This window comes from Berghia stephanieae, chromosome 8, assembly GCF_034508935.2.
Source record: "Berghia stephanieae isolate SIO BIC M18660-M18661 chromosome 8, UCSD_Bste_1.3, whole genome shotgun sequence".
NCBI lineage: Eukaryota > Metazoa > Mollusca > Gastropoda > Nudibranchia > Aeolidiidae > Berghia > Berghia stephanieae.
In genome coordinates this window covers 13,064,127-13,085,655 of record NC_088367.1, presented here as the reverse complement: position 1 = coordinate 13,085,655, position 21,529 = coordinate 13,064,127, and the positions used below count along the sequence as shown (strand labels likewise).

Here is a 21,529-nt window from a genome sequence, read left to right as displayed (position 1 = left end):
CACTCACTTTTCTGAATTAAAAATTCACCCCATACACCGGAGCATACTCGATGTCTCAATCGTTTCTATGTTATATGTTTGTGTTGAGAATGTTGGCTATTAAGCTTAACTGCTGGTCAAAATTATTCGCGATGGTGGTGTACGAATGAATCGGTGGTCTCAAGAAGTGGGTGAGAGAGGGATCTAGTAATGACTTTGAGTTTGAAACGAATATTTTGTGTTCGTGGATAGCTCACACGGTAGAGCCACGCTCTCACCTGCCAGGCGGAGTTGTCGTACCAATAAGGTCGCAGGTTCAAACCCCACCACCGCCGCGAATAAATTTTTAAAAAATTTTTAAAAAATTTTTATTCTCTATTGTCTTCTGGCACTTTTCTATTCACTTCATATCTTGTTGCTAAATATTTTATCTACTACGTCAGCGATCGGTAGGATACCTCCTGATTATTCTAAAATTAGATACAAAGTAGTTTCTAGACACCAGCCAATGGAAAGGCTGAAAATATAAATATTCTCCAATCAAAAGCAACATTGTAGCAGGTGGCGCTCATGTCAGGTCAAAAATGTTTTGTTGTAGACCAACTTGATGCTTCCGGATTAATTGGTGGTTTGCCGAATTTCCTGATCTTCTTTCGTCGATCACTTAACAGGTAAATATAGTTATCAGTTATTGAATCCTCGTGTTTTTTTTTTTTTTACTCATTGCATCTTTAACTGGATGCACATATACAGAGATTGCTCATTTCTATATAGTATAGACGTATAGACCAAGGGTAGTTTGGATCAATGGAATCGAGAACGCTAAGAAGATGCAGCGAATCGTATTATTATTGAACAGTAGGACAACCAGTGGTGATAACGAGTTAGGCACCTCACAGCCAGTAGCCCAACACCTTAGCCTTACGAGTAATTAGACAGGCAAAAGACAAAAGTAAAAGGTGTGGTGACGTTTTCATTTCTGGTTGGAAGCAATACTGTTTCATTTCTTTACACCCTTTGTAACTTTGTTTTGCACCTCAGAAGAAACTGGATAGGAGGAGGATAGTGAGATAGTGATTGACAGCAGTGAGTGAGAGTGTGAGCAAATGAAATGTGTGCAATGAAAATATCTGTTGAAAATGAAAAAAAATATGTCCCAACAGTCAGTAAGGTCATATAATATAATGTGATGTGTGTTACCAAGATGAGCTTGGAGTGGAGGCTTGACATTCCATAAAATCGATAGAATCAATATGAAAAATAATCAATAAATGATGTCGGATGTCGGCACCGATATTAATTTCTTTGCATTGACACTTTAAATTTAGAGAGCCTACAAATACAAAGGTATTATTTATCTAGACGTCTAGCATTTGTATTGGAAAATTATGATGGTAAGAGATTTATTATTATTATTATTATTATTATTATTATTATTATTATTATTATTATTATTATTATTATTATTATTATTATTATTATTGTTGCTGTTGTTGTTGTTGTTGTTGTTGTTGTTATTATTATTATCTACTCATTTTTTAAACTCTCGGGTCTTAGACTTTGTATTATTCCCTAGTTCTAGAGTTGATAGATAGATGTAGTTATAGTTATAGACCTTGTATTGTATATATAGATGTAGTTATAGTTATAGACCTTGTATTGTATTTTGTACCTTTAGAAACGGCTTCATAAGCTTTTAGAAAGTTAAAAATTTTGAGAAAACGAGTGGGAGATGCCTGGCCATTGAAAAGTCCACAACGATTTTTAAAGTGAGTTGTCCTTTACAGTACAGCCATGTTGTTGTTTCCTTTTTACCACTTATATATTATTCTTTTCCTTATCCTTATTCTTATAGTGTACATTTTGAATTTGTAACGTTGGCAACGAACCGCTTTTTCCAATTAAAAAAAAACAACAACAGTTAACTAGAACTGCCATATCCCAACCTCTTGCCCCCAAACAACTTAAAATTATCTTTTTGGCAGGGAACAATAAATGATTGGAGCAACAGCTCTAAAGAAGTTTCATCCTCAATTACTTTCTATTCTTTCATAAAGCCTGTCATTTACTTCAAGTTCTAAGTAGTTCACAATTTTATGAGAGGTTTTTTATTTTATTTAATTTTTTAAAAATTCAAAGCAGGCACATTTTATTGCAGTCTTCAAGAGTGAAGATTGACATTAAAGGGAAGAAGAAAAAGAAAAAAAATTGATAAATCCTGTTTGTGGTCTGCTCTTTTCTTTTTATGGCAACCGCTCCATAGAAATAGGGGCAGCCTTGCTCAGTAGTATGATCTTTGCTTGGACCCAAAAGGTACAGAGTTCAACCACTTATTGCGATGTGAAGCCTTGAGCAAATCATCTTGCCCTAGCTCACTTTGTGGTGCTGCATTGCAGCTGATGCCTTGGTTTAATCTCCAGTATTCCCTCAGAAGACAATTTTCCCTTTGGGGATGAATAAAGACAATTTGAAAAAGTGAGTGGGGGCATATCTTATTTACACCCATTTTTATTGATACAGGATACAGGGGAATATATTATAAAATATGGCTCGATTGTCAGGCCATTGATTCCCTAAATTAGGGACACTGGGTGGGGTTCCTGACCTCCCATAGTGGAGTGGGCAGGGAGGTACATTACATACTGTGTCTTCTATCCCCCTATATCTGTTTTCCAATTGCTTTTTTTCTTTGACTTGGAATGAGATTATTTGGTTTTGTCCTGGCCGTGGTTGGATACCCTAGCTGGGAGGGAAACAGTCAAATGTATAGTTATTGTTTTGGGAGATAATATAAATCTACCTTTGAAAGTGACCAATTTACCCTCCAGCAAAATTGGATAACGTTTTTAAGTCCTTATACTCGGCGATTTTTTTTTTAGCCATTTTACATTTTTGACATAGTTTTATTGAATTTGATTAGGCTTATTTTGCTCAGCAGATGGAACCAAAATTTGTAGTTTTACGAATTTTTTGTAGAAGAAGGCAGTTCTTCACACGAAATACTAAGTGTTGTAACAAAATGTAATAAATCAGAGGATGTTTTGAATAACAATACAGCTACTACTACTACTATAGACATATATGTCGACATGATAGGTTGTTCCAATCATTGAGGCCACTCATGAAATCACTTGATTGGAACATCTCTTAATTGGAAAGATTTCTGCGTTATGCAAATAGTTTGCACTGTTCCTTTATTTAGTGCTCTTCCTAGGTTTTGCTCATTGCGCTTAACACTTCAACTTTGATTTTTAAAGTGGACCTTATTAAACCACTTTTTTATATGATACAGTACATGCAGCCTGTTAGGCACGCCTTCTGTACAAGCAATCAGACATTACCAATATCTGTCACTGTCAATGCCCAAAGCCACTTAAGTTGAGTAGGTCAGTAAATGGTTTTAATCACTGAGTTCAATTCAATGCTACTTGGCTTTGTTACTAGACGAAACAAAGTACTGGCCTGACATTCTCTGAATAGCAGTTTCTTATAAAATGTAAAACTCAGGTCTGAATATGCTTGTGCAAATGGTTAACCAGTTAAGATATTAACCAACTAGGATGATTTTATTTTGACTTGTTTATGATTTTTTATCTATCCAATATATATATATATATATATATATATATATATATATAATATATATATATATATATATATATATATATATATATATATAAAACATTTCAAGTATAATTATGATCAACTTCTACAATATTGTTTCAAGCGTTAGCTCTCATATACATCCATACATACATACATATATCCTCGAGCCAGATGGCCAGTGGAGCTTAAATTTATCTTGATTTAATTAGTTTAAATGGCCTGGATCAGAACTAATCTACACAGCTATCCACTAGTCAGTGTTATTGTTAGATGGACAGAAGAGGGATGGGGATGGGGGTATGGAAACCTCCCATTTCATCCAAGACTGACATTGGTCCTTTTGCTTGTAGGACAAGTGCTCTACTACTTTACTACTGAGCTTTTGGGATGCATTTATTAGATATATTTTGATAAAAGTTTATAATCCTATCTCCATAGTTTTTTTATTAACCCTCTCCTTACCAACAATAGGAAAATCATCACATTCGTTACGATACAACCAACATTTGTCTTATTCAAATTGCTCTTGTAAAATTTAAATACAATGAACAGTGTGTTATAGAGCATGTCTTGCTAAAGACATTTATCACAAGATATTTTTTGCTATTGTGTTTGAGTGATAAAAAATCTATTTTTGTGTTAGTTGGGTGTGGTGTGAAGTTTTGGGGAAAATCCTGAAAATGGCTGGTAAGGAGAGAGTTAAAACAAGCAATCTTTTGGTGTATCACGAAAACAAACTTCCAGGTAAACCCCCCCCCCCCCCCCCTTTCAAAAACCAAAAAACCATAGCTTGAAATAATTTTAATCTCTTATTTTTTCATTTTAAACATTTTTATTGTAACTGTGTTTCATGACCAACTTTGCGTGAAGCAACAGCCTGTGATTTTATCTTTATTAATCTGGTCAGGTTTTTTTCCTCATAATCAATATTGTGACAGATGTTCTTTGTGAACGCTGTCATCACCAGGTAAAATGTATCTCTACAATTACAAACAGTTATCAGGATATTGACTAGGGATGGTCACAAACAGTACGTCATGGAGTGAATATTGGAAAAGCCAATTTCAAAAATTAATAGCGATCAAAATAGATCTTAATATAGAAATGAAGAAGACAAACAAACCCCACCTTGGCTTGTTGCCAGACTTGAAACATAACTACTTTATTTACAAACAGATTATGTACTAGATCGCACAATGTTAAATAGATGAAATACGTCATAGCTTCTTCTCCTTTACCCTGATGTCATGCAGATACCAATACGTCTTTCTTTTTCTTTTTTCTTTGGTTTGATTTTTTTTCGCGTGCTCTTTGACATGTGTGCTAAAGATTTAACTGCTAATGTGTGGATGTGCCTGGGTCTGTGTGAAAGATCTTGAATAAAATGATGACGGTCCTAATTTGGATTGAGTTGTGTAAATAATAATATTGGAACAATAAAGGTTTATAATAGTATTCAAATTCGTTTATCTCTTTGATACTTATTTGCTCAAAGTTATTATGTAAATAGTCAAAAGTAACAGTGGTGCTTACACTGCATTATACTGACAAATCGGTTTGTCTTTGTTATTAATTACAATATAAGGGAGTGTAGGGGGAGGGGAACGAATACAAAATTAACAATTTTTTCAGCTTACAGCTATATTTGTCCGACTAAGCTTGGGGGAGTGTCTCTAATCCTGTATTTTGATTGGTCAAATATCTACTGGATAGCATTCTATAGTTTTTCCCCATCTCCCTCCCATCTCTCTTGTGTTTTTTGTTTTGTTTTGTTGTTATTTTTACAATACTAATGATAAAAACAGACAAAAATCGTTTCTATTTTACTGTTACCTGTCACTTTCTCGCATTAATTTAGTTTGGCCTATTAAATAGGAAATTAAGATTGTTGGATTGATTACGATAAGGGGAGTGGTTGCTTGTGTATAAAAACTAAATAAAACTTGTATTGATCCTATCATGTGTATGTAACTGGAAGCGGATGTGAATGATATGCCATGTCAATGTCTCTCTATCCAATGTGTGTCAAATCTAACCGTCAATCAACACCCGGATGAAATCTGATTCCTGTGTCATAATACTCTGTATTGCACGAATTGCCAACCCTGTATGAATAAGCTTTTCAACATTAGAATTCGAGGATATGATGCCGGTTTGAAGCGATGGGTAACATTTAGGCAAGGGTAGCTGAACTTGTTTTTATATGCTCCAGTAAGACAGCAGAAGGGATAAAAGATTTATTTAAATGTAAATTTAGTAAATTACAGTTCCATTGATTTCACAAGTTAACTTTAACCCTAAACGCCTTCTAAGCCATAGCGTTATATCATGCCTTGAGACTGGGCGTTAACACATTTCTTTTTTTCTAAAGATGACAGCTGAATAATGCTTTCTTTCAGGTAATTTTTTTTTGGTCTCTAGTACAATAGGTACATGAGTTCATGGTTGGCTTGTGTTGTGTGTGTAACATTGAAAAATAAAAAGCCAACAAAATCTTTGCTTTCCACAATCAGTACTCAGGTGTGTAAGAGATCCTTGATTAGTACCATAAGAATAAAGGGGAGAAGAGAGAGAGAGAGAGAGAGAGAGAGAGAGAGAGAGAGAGAGAGAGAGAGAGAGAGAGAGAGAGAGAGAGAGAGAGAGAGAGAGAGAGAGAGAGAGAGTGTGTGTGTGTGTGTCTGAGTGGATGGGTGGGTTGGTGGGTTGGTGGGTTGGTTGTATGTTTGTGTGGGTATGTGTGTGTGTGTGCTGTGGACCGTTGCCATATGCATCAGTGGATGCTGTCTCCATTCTTTTCTTTTCTTTTCTTTTTTTTTCTGTGTGTGTGTGTGTTGGGGGACGGGTTGACGTGGATGGTAAGTTGTTTCTTTGCGAGATGTTTTTTGACTGTAGAAGAAGGTTCAAAATTAACATTTATCTATGTATGTCAAATTATTCGTGTCAAGCTTAACAATAGGAGGATGGATGAATAATATTTGATATTTAGGTAGCTAAACAGTATAGGGTTGTAAATGGGTAGGCGTGCTGTCTATATGTCAGTATATGGGTATATTGTGTGTGTGTGTCAGAGAGAGAGAGAGAGAGGGGGGGGGGGGGGGGCTTTGTTTAATTTAATAACTACCATCATCAAAATTAGTATCATTCATCATATATTATGCTATATTCATCATCTGTTTGCATTGTATTGCAAGGATAAGTCCCCCCCCCCCCCCCCCCCCAAAAAAAAAAAAAACCTTTTTGCACCTTGTCCTCTTAAAACGAACTGGAGTTAAATATTCAACTCATTTTTTTTCCTGCTTCAACTTCAAGTCTTTTTCTATCAATATTACACACACACACACACAAACCCCTCAATCCACCCCAGCCCCCCCCCCCCCCTCCCCCTGAACAAAACAAACAACACACATTGAAAGTGTGTAATTATTACTGTCAGTATAAAAAAAACCCCAACCTAGCTTTTTAACAGGCTTGGCACATGTTTTCTATTTCAATATTTTCTTAGACAGATCTTCAGTAATCCAGCTACAATTCATTGAGAAACGTTCAGAGTGTGGTGTTTTTTAGTTGTCAGAATACCCTAAGGATATTGGCTGTATCAGTTAATTTTATCACCAGTAAGCGAGAAGGGCTGAGCAGGTCTGTCTCCAACTCAGAAAATATCATAAAAATTGACCTTTTTTTTTTGTGTGGTCGAAATTTGCCAAATTCAGATTTTCCGAACCAGAATTGTAGAAAATAGAAATAATTAAATTAATTTACATCCACGAGTGCTTGATTTTTATTTGAAAAGGCTCTTTATGCTCTCTTGCCAAAATGTACTGGAGGGACAAAACAAATTGTTTTTTTTTTTTTTTTTTGCGACTATGTGGTCTTGTGGTATGACGCTCACTTTCGAATGGATCGGAAGGCCCTTGGTTTGAGCCTCGCTCAGCGCATAGTTGAGCCCGTGGAAAAGGCTCTTTACTCACATTCTCTCACCATACTTGGGTGTAAAATGAGCACCTGGCCATTGACAACGTTGACTCTGTCGGAAAAAAAATTGTATTATCGCCTAACAGCGGCGTGTCTCGTTCTTTATGTTACCTGTCGCTGTTGGTCAGGGACCCTTTGTAAAATGCTTTGAGCATGTTTGTGGATATTGCGCTATATAAAAGCTCAATTTTTTTTTTTCTTATGGAAGGCCCAATTGGATCATTTACTAAATCAGAAACGAGTCTTGTGTTGAGTGTACAAAAATAAAAAGTGTAAAGACTTAGAGCACAACTTTTACTGTTTATTATTATTATTATTAATAACAAGAAATGAAGTGAGTAGGAGAGTGCCAGAAGACAACAGAGAATAAAAACTTTGGTCGTGGATAGCTCATACGGTAGAGTCAGGCGGAGTTGTCATACCAGTAAGGTCGCGGGTTCGAGCCCCCATCGCCGATGCGAAGTTTTTATTCTCTGTTGTCTTCTGGCACTTTCCTACTCACCTCATTTCTTGTTATTATCAACATAAATGCTTGCTCCAATCACTTTTCTGACTTATTATTATTGATCAGTGCTTATGATAAAAGAGATGGCTGGTTTGATAACTTGAAAGTAGATTTTATTCCAAGAACGTGTGCAATACCACTTTTATTTATATTATGTTTATGAATGTATCATCGCGGGCATTTTATACGTCTGTAAAAAAAAATATCCTTTTTGGATGAATAAAGTGCGTTATTATTATTATTATTATTATTATTATTATTATTATTATTATTATTATTATTATTATTATTATTATTATTATTATTATTATTATTATTATTATTATTATTATTTAATATAGACTTTTGTTTAAAGTTTTCTTCAATATTCTTCTGTATTTTCAGATAGTTTTGCTTTAAGATAATCTCAGACAACAGTCACAATGGGTTGCTGTACAGGGTTTGCTAGGCTTTTGCTCATCATTTTCAACTTCGTCTTTTGGGTAAGTCTTATTTTAAAAGACTATTCTAATTGATGTTATCATCATCTTCATCATTGTCATTGCCATTATTATCATCATCATCCCTCATCGTCGTCACCATTGCTTGCTGTTTGGAAGGCAACACTTTCAATCCTTTATCAAAGAGAATAAATGACATAATAACGGGGTTCCCTGTTGTTTCAGCAATGATCTTTGTTACTATTTTAATACGTAGGTGATACTAATCTGCTAGAAACTGTGGACTTAAAAACAAAAATGAATATAACAGCATCAAAAAATAACAAAATACCAAACACAGAACATTTCAGGCTCAAAACCTTTCTTCAGCAAAAAAAAAAAAAAAAATAATCAATGACAGCAAATATATTACTAAAAAACCTGGATTCTACTTGTTTTCATTGGTTTCTGTTGTTATGTTATATTATCATCAGCTACATTATCCCTCGTTTTTTCCCCCCAGCTTTCAGGAGCTGCCCTTCTTGGAATCGGCATTTGGATATTGGTAGACCCCGAAATCGAAGATTACCAGAAAGTTCTTGAGGATGCTTCTGCTGATGGCGACTTCCTCAAAACGGCTGCCTACATTCTCATTGGATTCGGCGTTCTCGTTCTCCTCGTCGGTTTCAGCGGCTGCTGTGGTGCCATCAGGAAGTCCAAATGCCTGCTGGGATTCTACATTTTCTTCCTGGTCATCGTCTTTGCTGGAGAGCTCGCTGCTGTGATTTATGTGGCTATCAACAAATCGGAGGTTGAGGATGATCTGACCAAAGGTTTGAAGGAGTCCATTGAGAAGCATTACAATGAAGGTCTTGGAGCCGCTTGGGATAAAGTCCAAGAAGGGGTCAGTCTATTTTTTGTTTTTGATTTTGAAAACAGATTTATATATATAATGGGTGTGTTTGTGTGTCAGTGGATGACATAATCAGTCGGGAAGTGAACAGTTTGGATATTTTAATCTGTAGTTGAAGTAAATCGGGTGATTTTTCATGAAATTATGGTCAGATGTATGGGAAAGGTATCCAGCAACTTTTCTTAAATTTCATACTTTTTCAATTTGACTATCTGTAAAATAATATTTAGAAGTGAAATTGAGCTTTGATATTTCCCAAAGATGTACAAATAGGGTTGATTTAATTATATATGACAAGAACTCAGTTTTGAAAAAAAATTGACCTTCTAACTAAAAATGGTAATATCTCAGTTCAAACCTTTTCTCCATCTGACTGATTATGTCATTCACTGTAACATATACACATATATTATGAATATGTGTATTTCCTTTATAACTATAGGGGGTCCCGATCGCTCAATTGGTAGAGCACTCACTTCACACCTAAAAAAGGGACCAAGTAATAACTTAGAGTTGCCCAAATGAGTCAATAAAATGGAGATAAAGGGAGTAAACTGGATTCATGAATGAACAACACAAAACAAGCGACGTTTCGGCCTTTGGCCTTTTTCAAGTAAACACAAAAAATACATATATATTTATAAATAATTATAAATATATATATGTATTTTGTGTTTACTTGAAAAAGGCCAGAGGCTGCTGAAACGTCGCATGTTTTGTGTTGTTCATTCATGAGTCAGATTAACTCCCTTTATATTTATCTCCATCTCCACAGAGGGACCAAGGTCTATCTCGGGTGCAATCGAGATTTTTCTGACACCCCCCCCCCCCCCCCCCCCCCCCCGCTGGCCACTCAACAGTGAATGGGTAGCTGAGTCTGTTAGATTTGGCAGAGAGACCAGGGTCCTATCCAAAGGATAGCAAGCAATTGCTGTTGTCTATAATTTCACGCTATGGAAATCAGTATAAATTCCAGTTCCATGGGCTCAATGGCTCTGAAGAACTACTTTTTTTAATTCTTTTTTTTTTTTTTTGTAATACTATAACGACCATGGAGCCAGAGTTTAAAATTAACTCTTTATCAACTCTCTCTCATATTCATATGAATGGGCTATTTAAGAAATTTGTTAAATTTTCATTTAAGTTGAACAAGAGAGAGTTTGGGGGGCAGCGTGGTTCAGCAGTCCAGTCTTTGCTTCGTACCCAAAGGTACCGAGGTCGATTACCCTCTACGCTGTGCGGCCTTGCAAGTCACCTTGCCCTAGCTCAATTTGCAGCGCTGTACTGCGGCTGACACCAGTCTTCACCTTGGAAAAGACCAGAGAGACAAATTTCCCCTAAGGGATGAAGAAAGGGAATTTTATTTTATTTATTTTTTAAATTATTGCGTATTGTAAGTCATGTGGTTTCAGGAATTGGTCTTATTTTATTTTCTCATTTTTGTCAATGTCTATAAAGTTGGCATCCCACTGTATCCTCTATCACTACATCTCAAAAGGTGCTCATTCATACATTGTAAACGCTCTGATAACAATATGCAATATTTTGCACAGAGATATATGCTAATTGTTGGGTCCCAATAGCTCAGTTGGTAGAGCACTCGCTTCACAATAAAGGGACTGAGATCAATCCCGGGTGCAGTCGAGATTTTTTTCTGACCCCCCTGTCCACCCAAGTGATTGGGTAGCTGGGTCGGTTAGATTTGGCAGAAAGTACTTTGTTATTGACTAGGGTTCTATCTGAAGGGTAGGAAGCAATTGCTATTGTCCGTTTCACTCTACAGAAACCGGGATAAATCCGAATGGCTCTGAAGGACTTTATTATTTTTTTTTTAATATGCTAATTAGATTTGGAAAATGTCTTCAATTTTACAGTAATATCTGCCAATGTAACTAATCATTAATTCCTTTTATTTCCATAGTTGGACTGTTGTGGTGGAACTGGTCCCAGTGACTATGACGGGAGCACTTGGGCCACTGCCAACCCAGTGAGTATTTCATTGTGATTGTGTCTGTTGTCCTCATTTGATTGTTATCCAACTTTTTTGCATATAAAAAAAAATCCCCAAAAAGCAAATCTTAATCCCATTATCATAAGATCATCTTTATTTATATTTATCATTATTGTCATCGTAATTTTATTTTTATTAATATTTATAATTATTTGTGCGGCTATGTGGTCTAGTGGTATGACACTCACTTTCGGATCGGGAGGTTCTGGGTTGGAGCCTCGTTTCCGGCGCAGAGTTGAGTCCTTGGAAAAGGCTCTTTATTCACATTCTCTCAACGTACTCAGGTGTAAAATGAGTACCTGGTCGTTAACAGCGTTGTCTCTCTCGGGGAAAAAAATGTAATATCGCCTAACAAACGTCGTGCCTTGTTATACATAAATGTTACGTGTTGCTGTTGGTCAGGGACCCCTTGTAAATGCATGTTTAGTGGATATTGCGGTATATAAAAGCTCAGGCTCAAGAATTTTCCGACATCATGTTTTGTTTTGTCCCATTCCTTACAGCATCTTTCAGATGTCACGTCTCGTCCTACATGTTAAATGTCGCTGTTGGTTTGATACCCATTGTAAAGTACCTTGGAGGGGAGATTGTGTGGTATAAAAATAAAACTTTTAAGTTTTAAAGAAAAAGCTAAATCCTTTTTTTTTATTTATTTATTTATTTATTTTTTTTTTTTCCAGAAATTATCACATGTTTTCTTCTTGACTGGTCAATTATTTGTTTTATTTTTAGTTCTCATTTACCGATTATCACTTTTCATATTATTTAGCAAAATATTAGGCTGCTCGAAGCTGTGGACTGTAAAGAGTAATAAACGAAAATTTATATAACAGATTAAAAAAAGAACAAAGTACCAAACACGGAATGTTTCAGGTGCAAAACCCTTTGTCAGCCAACAACATAAAACAATCAAGACATAAATACATTACTAAATTCCAGATAGACGACTCAGGTGTAAAACGAGTACCTGACCGTCAACAGCGTTGTCTCTGTCGGAAAAATTGTAATATCGCCTAACAGGCGTCATGTCTCGTTCTTCATGTTACGTGTTGCTGTTGGTCAGGGTCCCCATGTAAAGCGCTTTGAGCACATTTAGTGGATATTGCGCTATATAAAAGCTCTATTTACGACAGAGATATTTTGTAGGTCTTCTCCGTAGAAAAATCTTGGAAATATTTGTTTAAATGGGTTACACTAAAAAAATTTTTTTTTCTCTCTTCAATAATTACAGGGGAAGAAAATTCCTACAAGTTGCTGTAGCTCATCTGGGACTGCAGAAATTACAGCTTGTCAAGCCATGACAGATCACTACCACACAAAGGTAAGTGTGTCTTTGTGTGTGTGTGTGTGTGTGAGAGAGAGTGTGCGTGTGTGCTTGTGTCCCTGTGTGTGTGTCCATGTGTTAGAGAGTGTTGGACTTTATGAGATAGTGTACATAGGGATGTGTGTGTTTTTTTTAATTTTTTTTTTTTTTGTTTTTTTTTGTTTGTATGCGAGGGTGTATGTGTGCCTGTTTGTGCGTGAGATAGTACAATGTATGGGTATATTATGTGGATATGTTGTTTATTTTGCATGTGTACATGTGTGCTGCATACTTTTATATTTTTGTGTATGTTTTGTGTCAGTGGTTATGTCTTTCAGAGGATAAAAAGAAGGTGGTCCTTTTGATCAATAGGAAAACTTATGGAGCTGGAGTTTATTCCAGTGTCTGTCATGTTAGTAGTAGCGTATGGCTACTCCTCCAAATGTATTTCGTCAACCCAGCTTCTAAAGTCTTCCTCTGCCCTAAGGATGGTTTCGTAGCCACCTTCAAGTTTAGTGACTGGACAGTGGAGGACGATGTGATCGCTGGTCTCTGGGGCTGCCTGTTAAATGGACATTAACAATTGTGTGCTACTTTATAGATAAGATTCTTGTATAACACAAGCACTTTTTGCCAGGTGGAGTAGACCCAGCAACCTAGTCTCTATAGATGGTGGGTTTAGAAAAATTAAAACATGAAATATAAAAAAAAAAAGTGAACCTGGATTGAAATCAGGATCAATGATGGTCCCTTTGCTTGTACAGGAGTTTTTGAGACTCCTACATGTTGCATTATGTATTTCTACTACTATTGCCACTACTACTACTACTACTACTACTACTACTACTACTACTACTACTACTACTACTACTACTACTACTACTACTACTACCACTACTACCACTACTACTACTACTACTACTACTACTACTACTACTACTACTACTACTACTACTGCCACTACTACTACAACTACTACTACTACTACTACTACTACTATCAAACAATCTGCTTTATTTCCCTGCACGGCACAAACTTCTTTAATTACGCATTTGTTGATAATTTCGTATAAAAGTTTAATGCAAGTTGGAATGACTATTATTTTGTATTACAGTTTAATGCAGTTTGTAAGGTATTTTGTGATCCACTGCCCCACTGTATTACGTTAGGATGATTGACATGCTAAAAATAGAATTTATAATTTAAAATGCATAACATGCATATAATAATAATAATAATAATATAATAATAATGTAATGAATTTATATAGCGCCTAATTCCAATTAAGAATTGCTCACTGGCGCTTTACATCAACACATCGTGTATCATACACAAATATAGAACTGGTATGTTAAAAACCATATAAATTCGATTATAACATAATATATTATAATAAAATATACGTCATATGGCTTATTGAAGACATTACATCTAGTTTCTTAAAGTGACAATAATTGAATATAGTTGAACGTTTATGTTCATTTTCATTTCAACATCGGTTTTTTGGCACTTGGGTAAAAAATTTAAAAAGAGCCATTCGGCTCATGAAGCCGGAGTTTATCCTGGTTTATATAGTGTAAAACAGACAATAGGACGATAGATAGTCTATCACAGAGTACTTTCCACTAGCTCTAACAGACCCAGTTACCCATGCATGGCTGGGTAGACAAGGGGATCAGAAAAAAATCTCGACTGCACCAGGGATCGATCTCTGCCCTTTTGGGTGTGAAGCGAGTGCTCTACCAACTGAGCGATTTGGACCCCGGCACTTGGGTAACTCAGACTTGAAATTATTTTGAGATGATGGGTCATGTACATACATATATGGAGAATGAATTTATATTGTTGCTATTTTTATATTTCAGGGTTGTAAAACAGCGTTGTCTGATTGGATTGACGACAATGGCTATGTGGTCATTGGGGTTGGTGCCGGTATCGCTGCTCTGCAGGTCAGTAAGATAATTGCAAGTTAAAGGATTACGTTCACAACCTACAATGATCAATCAATGATGTGGAAGAAAATGAAGATCTGACCTACGACTTTGAGGACAGATCTTTGGGTTGTTTTTTTTCTCGACATCTTGCTAGTAACATGTTTGCCTGATAAAAATAAGATAAAATGACACTTTGTTCAACCTTTCTTTAGATTCTGTCGCTAGAAAACAGTGGGATCTTTTGACCTCCCAAAGTGGGCTGAGAGATCACTATTGCGGTGTCTTCTACTTCCCGATGTCTATTTTCCTTTTCCAGGTTGCTTTTTTTCTCTGTCATGGAATTAGATTACTTGGTGTTATCCTGGCTCTGGTCGGAGTCCATAAACTGAGAAGGAGATAATCAAAATGTCTTTTGAGAGATGATAATTTTTTCCCCAGTAAACCATCTCTATCTCTCTTGTGTTCTGTTAAATAGTTTTTGCTTTAAATGTATTTGTAAACATTTGTGTGTAATCCTCTTAGTTGGGTCTTGTGCCTGTGTCTGGATGAGACTTTTTTTGTGATCTCAAACTGTATGCTCATTGAAATCTTTTCTGTTCCATATTTAAGCCAGTTTGTTACTTTTTCTTGGATGCTTTTAATCGTAAATTTGGAATTTTATTGATTATACCATTTTTTTTTTTGCTGGTGCTGATTTGACCTAAATGTGTGGTAAGTGCTGTAAAACCTTTAAAATACCAAAACAAAACAAAAAAAACAATACCCAGGTATCAGCTGCAATGCAGGCAGCTCTGCAAAATGAGCAATATGGGCGAAACTTCTCGTTCCAAGAACCCGCCTGGTGGCCTTGTCACAACACGCTTGACTAGATGCTCTGCGGTTTCAGGTTCTCATCCACCCAGTGCCTCCTCCTTGCTGGTACAGAACCCTGGCGACTTCTCTCCCAGTTTTAATGATTATATGTCCCCACCCGGCACGAGAGACCGAATTTGTCCAAGTCGACTTCCCTCTCATTATTGGTTTTGCAGTCAGAAGAATGTGTTTTTGCAAAATTGATTTTTTCCTGTCCGTCTCTGAGAATGTAAATACGTCTGATCCATAACCCCCTTCAGTCCGTTCCTATCAGCTGGATCAGGTGGCCTTTCAGTTTATGAGCACTGAGCAAAATGTCTTGCTTGATACAGTAATGCTTGAAATTGCTTCGTAACACAGTACAATCCTGCGTATTTTTAAGTCACTTAGTGGAGGGCTCACAATGAAAATGCCCTTTGACACAGTACAATGCTGTGTATTTTTAACTCACTTAGTGGAGGACTCACAGTGAAATTGCCCTGTGACACAGTACAATGCTGTGCAATTTTAACTCAAAGGAAAAAAGAAAATATATATTCTTATTGTTAACGGTAGCTGAATGAAATGTGTTGAAAATTAGACACCAGGGTCTAACTAAACAAGTACTGTTGAGAACTTCATTCTCATGATCTAAACTCTACTAGACAGTAAGGGTCCATCACAAGGTTAGCTAGGATGGTAGCCATTTGAATTTAGAGGCTGGGTTAACAAAAAATGTCTGCCTTTGTTTATTTAAAATATTTAAATATTTTGTCTTCATTGTCTTATCTATTTTCAGATCATTGTTTTCATCTGCGCCATCTGTTTCTGCCGTCATATGGATGATGAGAAATATACCAACTAGAGTAACTTCCCCATGTTTTCAGCCAGAGGGATAAATTATTTTTTTTACCGCACTTAAGATTGTAGGATTTCGACTTTTCAAAACATCTACGTATTTATTGAAGCAGGAGACTTGAATTTTGAAACTGTTCTCTGGTTAATTTTAGGTGTTCAGAATTTTTATCAATTACTTCCTTGCTTCTCACCCTTTTCCTTTTTTTTATGTCAGAAAATTTTTAAGACCTCAAAAAGTTGGTAATACTTTTACACTAAATTTCTTAAAAGTAAAGAAAATTGTTAATATAGATAAAAGCATATGAATATAAATACAGAAAAATCATGAGATAATTGATCTGCTACCACTTTAACTCACTCAATCCTAGAGAATTTTGGTACTTTACAAAATTGGAAAAGAAAAATGTTTAAAAAATCAAGCATGTACATAGATAGAGGTCAAGTTTTATTCAACTACCATTAACATGTAAACATTAAAAACATTAGCCTTGATATTATGCATAAATTTTTTCTCAGAAAAAATGTATAAAAAGGCATGGGGGTAAAAGTAACCCGGGTAAACCACGGATATAGTCAGTGTTAGGGTTGAGTGAGTTAAACTGATATATTCTTATTATATTCCTACTTGTGGATCATCCATTTCGAAGACATTATTTTTTTTCCACCCATTCATCCATTGAAAAATAAAATGTCTTTTTTTTTGTTGTGAATATAAATTTTCTGTCTACACCAAGATAGTTTTGTGGTTTTCTATAACGAATCTCTAGATTTGTCTTTTAAAAAATTTTATTTTATTTATTTTCTTTTGTTAATTCATGTTTGACAGCTTCATTTATAAAAATTTATAAAACATTGGTATTTAGGATTCACCTGTGCAATTTTCCGTTGCTTCAGATATGTTTTGAGATGGTTTGATTTTTTTTCTTTTCTTTATCTCATGACATTATTTGAAGTGGTGCTTTTTTATTTTTTTTTTCTTTCTTCGTCATAATGTTTATCTGTACTTTTCTTTAATTAATTTTTTTTCTCAATTTATTGTTAATGAATGGAAAGATGATAGTTTTTATTCTTAGTGTCACAATACTTTACAAGAAACAACCAATATCAATTTTTAAATTTATTTTTTGTGTGTGTAAACTTTGCTTCCTTATTTCCATCTCAGTAGATTTTTTAAATTATTGAACAAAATTGTTCATTCTATAGGCAGCTGTACACTGCTAACGCCGCTAACACACTTTGTCAATTTTATCAGTCACAGTTTTAAAACTCGAGCTCAGATCTGCCAATTCCTCTTAAATAAGAAATTTTTCTCTCTCTGTTTTAATACACAGAAAGAGGTTTTTTGTTGAAATTCCAGGATTCAGACACCTGGTCTTATCACAAGATCGTTGGACTACATGTTTAAAATGTGTTTTAAGAAATTTATTTATATATTTTTTTTTCTCTCAAGACTTTCACTATATTTCATCATTTTACCAAAGTGATTTGATGTTATACCTGGACATAGCCTTTGACACCATCACCAAAACATTTAAAGAGGCTCTTAATAAGGTTTTAAATTACTTCCTTGACAAAAATCATGTTGTCTTGAAAGCGAATATGACGAGGCTTGGTGGGTTTTCTTGTCTGTTGATTTCATCGTTATATTATTGATTAATCTTAAATGGCATCTAACTCTACTTGGCAAGCGAGGGCAAAAACTATTACTACAAAATCTGATTTCACTTTTGAAAAAGATAAAAGAATATCTTAAAAGAAAAAAAATAATTTATGTGTATTCCTTTGCGATATCCGATATCCGTAATGCTTTGTATTCAAAGTTAATTCATACCTTAAGGTACATTAAAAATCATATGATATTCTTATTTTATGCTAAAAGCCTTATATGCGTCGCATATTTATGACCATTCGTCTCAAGCTGGTATTATGTCAAGGTGAATTTGTTTGGCTTGGAAAATGGAAATTTAGTAGAATTTGAATTAAAAGGATTGCTTTTATTGCACAGACTGAATGAAGTTTGCTTAACCTCAGAATCTGTATCTCTCAAAATTTTTACTGTATAGAGTTTAAATTGAATTCCTTCTATCTGAATTATTTCGATATAATACCAGATTGATTTTGTTGGTCACATTTTGTAAATTCAGACTAGAAAGTTATGGGTTTTTACAGTATAAATTTTTTTGTGTGACTTATTACAAATTTGATATCTTTGATGTATTTTTAGAACGAATCTCTACTTACTCTCTACTTTAGCTAAATATCTATGTACCGTCAACTGGGGTGACTTTTCTGCTATGAATTTGGATCATTTTGAGTCATCTCAGCTTGATGGTAGTAATTCTCCTAGTTAAATGACTTGACTTTTTATTAAAGGAAAAAATTACCACAAAACGAAATATAGAATATTAACAATATTGAAGGAGCAAAGTTTCCCCTTAAGGCAAAGTTATCCCAGTTGACGGTAAATGAAATGAAATCTCTTGTCTAGTTTTGAATGTTATGATGTTGACTATGAATGCCATAATTTTTCTCTATTTTTTTTTCCCATGGAACTTACTTACTTACTGTTGTTGGTGTTTTATATATTTGATAATCATAAAATACTATACTATGTACATCTATGTCATATATTTGTGTATGGTTTAGTTTTTAGACATTTCCATGCTTCGTTATTTATGCATGTTTACATATTTATTAAAAAATAATTTTCCCCCCATAATTTTTTTACAAAACAAATTGATGTGTCACAAGAGTTGTTTAAAAACAAAAAACAAATCCTTTATGGTTAGTGTTATTAATTTTCTCACTTTCATTTTAAGGAAAGCGCAAAACAAAAAGGACAAGCCCAAAGGTATATGAAATTGAGTTTCAGTATTCGATTGGTGCTGTCTTAGTTTAATTTATTTTGGACAAATGAACGTATTGGGATTGGGGGCGAACTTGTCCTCGGTAAACAAAATATCAAACACTGATATCATAGCCCAAAATTGAGGATCATCATTTAGTCTTTAATAAAAATAGATGGTATTTGCATAATTTTGTTTTGTTACCGTTCTGGCCCGTACAACTTGCTCTCTCACATGATTGAAAACTGTTGTGTTCGTGATTAAACAAAATCCTAAAAACAAGCTACCTGCTTCGACTTATATTCTTATTCTGGATTCTCGTATATAATACTGTACCCTTTTACATCAGTTGTCAGGGTTTGAATATGTAATCAAAATATTCAACTTAAAAACAAAAAGGCCTGAACAACTAACTGTATTTTTGTTTACTCTCCGTCTCCCCTCCTTTTCTATTCAAGCTTCTGGTCTTTTATCTCAAGAAATAATACTCTAAAATATTCAGTAAATTGCAGCTTTTTCCCAGAAGTGTTAACTGTTTCAGTTTCATTGGTTTGTATATGCAACGCTGTCACAGACATATATAGACCGCTGAATTGCCTTTTGTGAAGTAAAACAATTAACAATTTTGGCCAGACAACTTGGCCTCCAAATATTGATCAATTAAAATGTCCATCATATTGTAAAAAAATCTCGAAACATGGGACTTTCCTGGGTTTTTTTTTTTACAAGACTTTTACAAAATTTGATCGATAAATGAAGGAAACATTTTCTGGCCAAAATTTTTAATTAATTTTTTTTTTCAGAGTACGGCTGCATACTTGATACTCATATGACATTGATGAGGTGAAATGGGAAGAAAAGATATTGTGAAATCACAATCAATTGCGTCTGCACTCGGCTTTGTATGGACAGGATATCAATATGAAATTTGGTCTGTAAAAGGCATGAGTAACAGCAATTATTGTGTATTTGTTTCTTGACAAGTTATATTACCAGATTTTGTTTACACACACATACACTTGCAATCATACAAACACAAAAGAAAATATGAAATATTTCCTGCTATTTTATACTTGGCACACACACAAGTGGAAAGCATTTGTATGATTTATATTTTTACCTACACAATGGAAATAATAAATTTATTAAACACAGGACTAAATCTTGGTATAGTTTTCTATGATTAAGATAGAACAATAGAAATGATCATGGTTTTTATTTTCTTGTGCTCTGGCACAATGCTTAAACAACAAAATATTAATGTTCCCCTCTCCCCAAACAGAATTCGAAAGTGGAGTAGGATAATTCTAACAGGGGATTCTTGCGATTTCTCTTGATCAACAAGAAATGAATTAGACTTTGAGCTTTGAGAAAGTTAGGAAACAATGGATGGTGGTGATTTGTGTCCATTAGATGAAAATTCCTTTCTACAGTTAAATGTTGCTGCTTTGGCTTCTCCACTTCATCAATTGATGAGGACGTTGACAAATTCATTGTTTTAAGTTCGGTCATACTGAAACCAATCTGGGTTGTGAGTTTATGTAACCTTGTTTCAAAGTACATAGATGGCAGCAAGACAGCATAATTCTTGCATTTTTTCTCTCCAATTTTCTAGCATCGTTCTGTAGTTATTGTGTTGAGACCTTTGTAAACACTGTACAGATGGTGCTTTACTTATGTTTACTTTCAGTTGCTCTTTCGGACTCTCTTTTATCAAAAGAATAAAATATAATTAAAGGCTTTTGCGTTTATATATAGTTCAATTGCTGGTCTTCATGGAAATATTATGAGAACAACGTGTCAGTGTCCGTGTTTTATTACTGTTGTTACTGTATATTTATTGGACTTATCTATTCTTGCATGTTTAAATATAACTGTAGATTACAAAAAAAGTGTCTTTTGATTCATATATTTTATTTCCTGTTTTCATATTAAAAACCAGAGGAAAGGTTTTATCGTGTTCTGTTGTAATTCTTTATCTTTATTGTGGTTTTTAATTTGTCTCTGATCTTTTTTATTGCGTGTATGAAAGAAAACATTGCAAGTGAAATCTCAGGGGAGGATTATTGTGCTTTACCTGGAGTGATGGAATATTCAAGTTTCCTCACTCAGAACAGCGCAGCGTTTTTTCTAGATTTTTGCCATAACAGCATGTCATAACAGTACAATCAGGATGAATTTTGAACCCTATGCGTCTAACTCTTTTTAAAAAAGATAACATCTATTCATTTCTGAGATAAGTTTATGACCCCTATTTTAAAAAATACGTTTGGGGTAACGTTTGAAACAATCGTCAAGATATAATAAGATAATTTTTGTTACCTGATCCTTGAGATTTTGTCCAAGTAGACT

At 34.7% G+C, this 21,529-nt stretch overlaps 1 protein-coding gene across 7 annotated transcripts in view; it reads left to right on the top strand.

Annotated features, from left to right (window-relative positions):
- Window positions 1-21,129, top strand: part of LOC144978187 (tetraspanin-18B-like) — a 30,468-nt gene extending 9,339 nt beyond the window's left edge. Inside the window, exons 1-7 of one of the 7 annotated variants that reach the window (XM_078923920.1) lie at window positions 423-650; window positions 8,447-8,544; window positions 9,005-9,385; window positions 11,316-11,381; window positions 12,637-12,726; window positions 14,574-14,657; window positions 16,273-21,129. In XM_078923920.1, the coding sequence (XP_078780046.1) occupies window positions 8,485-8,544; window positions 9,005-9,385; window positions 11,316-11,381; window positions 12,637-12,726; window positions 14,574-14,657; window positions 16,273-16,338 (747 nt within the window). In that variant the 5' untranslated portion in view covers window positions 423-650; window positions 8,447-8,484 and the 3' untranslated portion in view covers window positions 16,339-21,129. Of the gene's footprint in view, window positions 1-422; window positions 651-741; window positions 1,374-5,678; window positions 5,833-7,062; window positions 7,222-8,403; window positions 8,545-9,004; window positions 9,386-11,315; window positions 11,382-12,636; window positions 12,727-14,573; window positions 14,658-16,272 lie in introns of those variants that run through there. The other 6 variants (XM_078923922.1, XM_078923923.1, XM_078923925.1 and 3 more) reach the window with 6 other exon arrangements.
- Window positions 21,130-21,529: the final 400 nt, after the last annotated feature.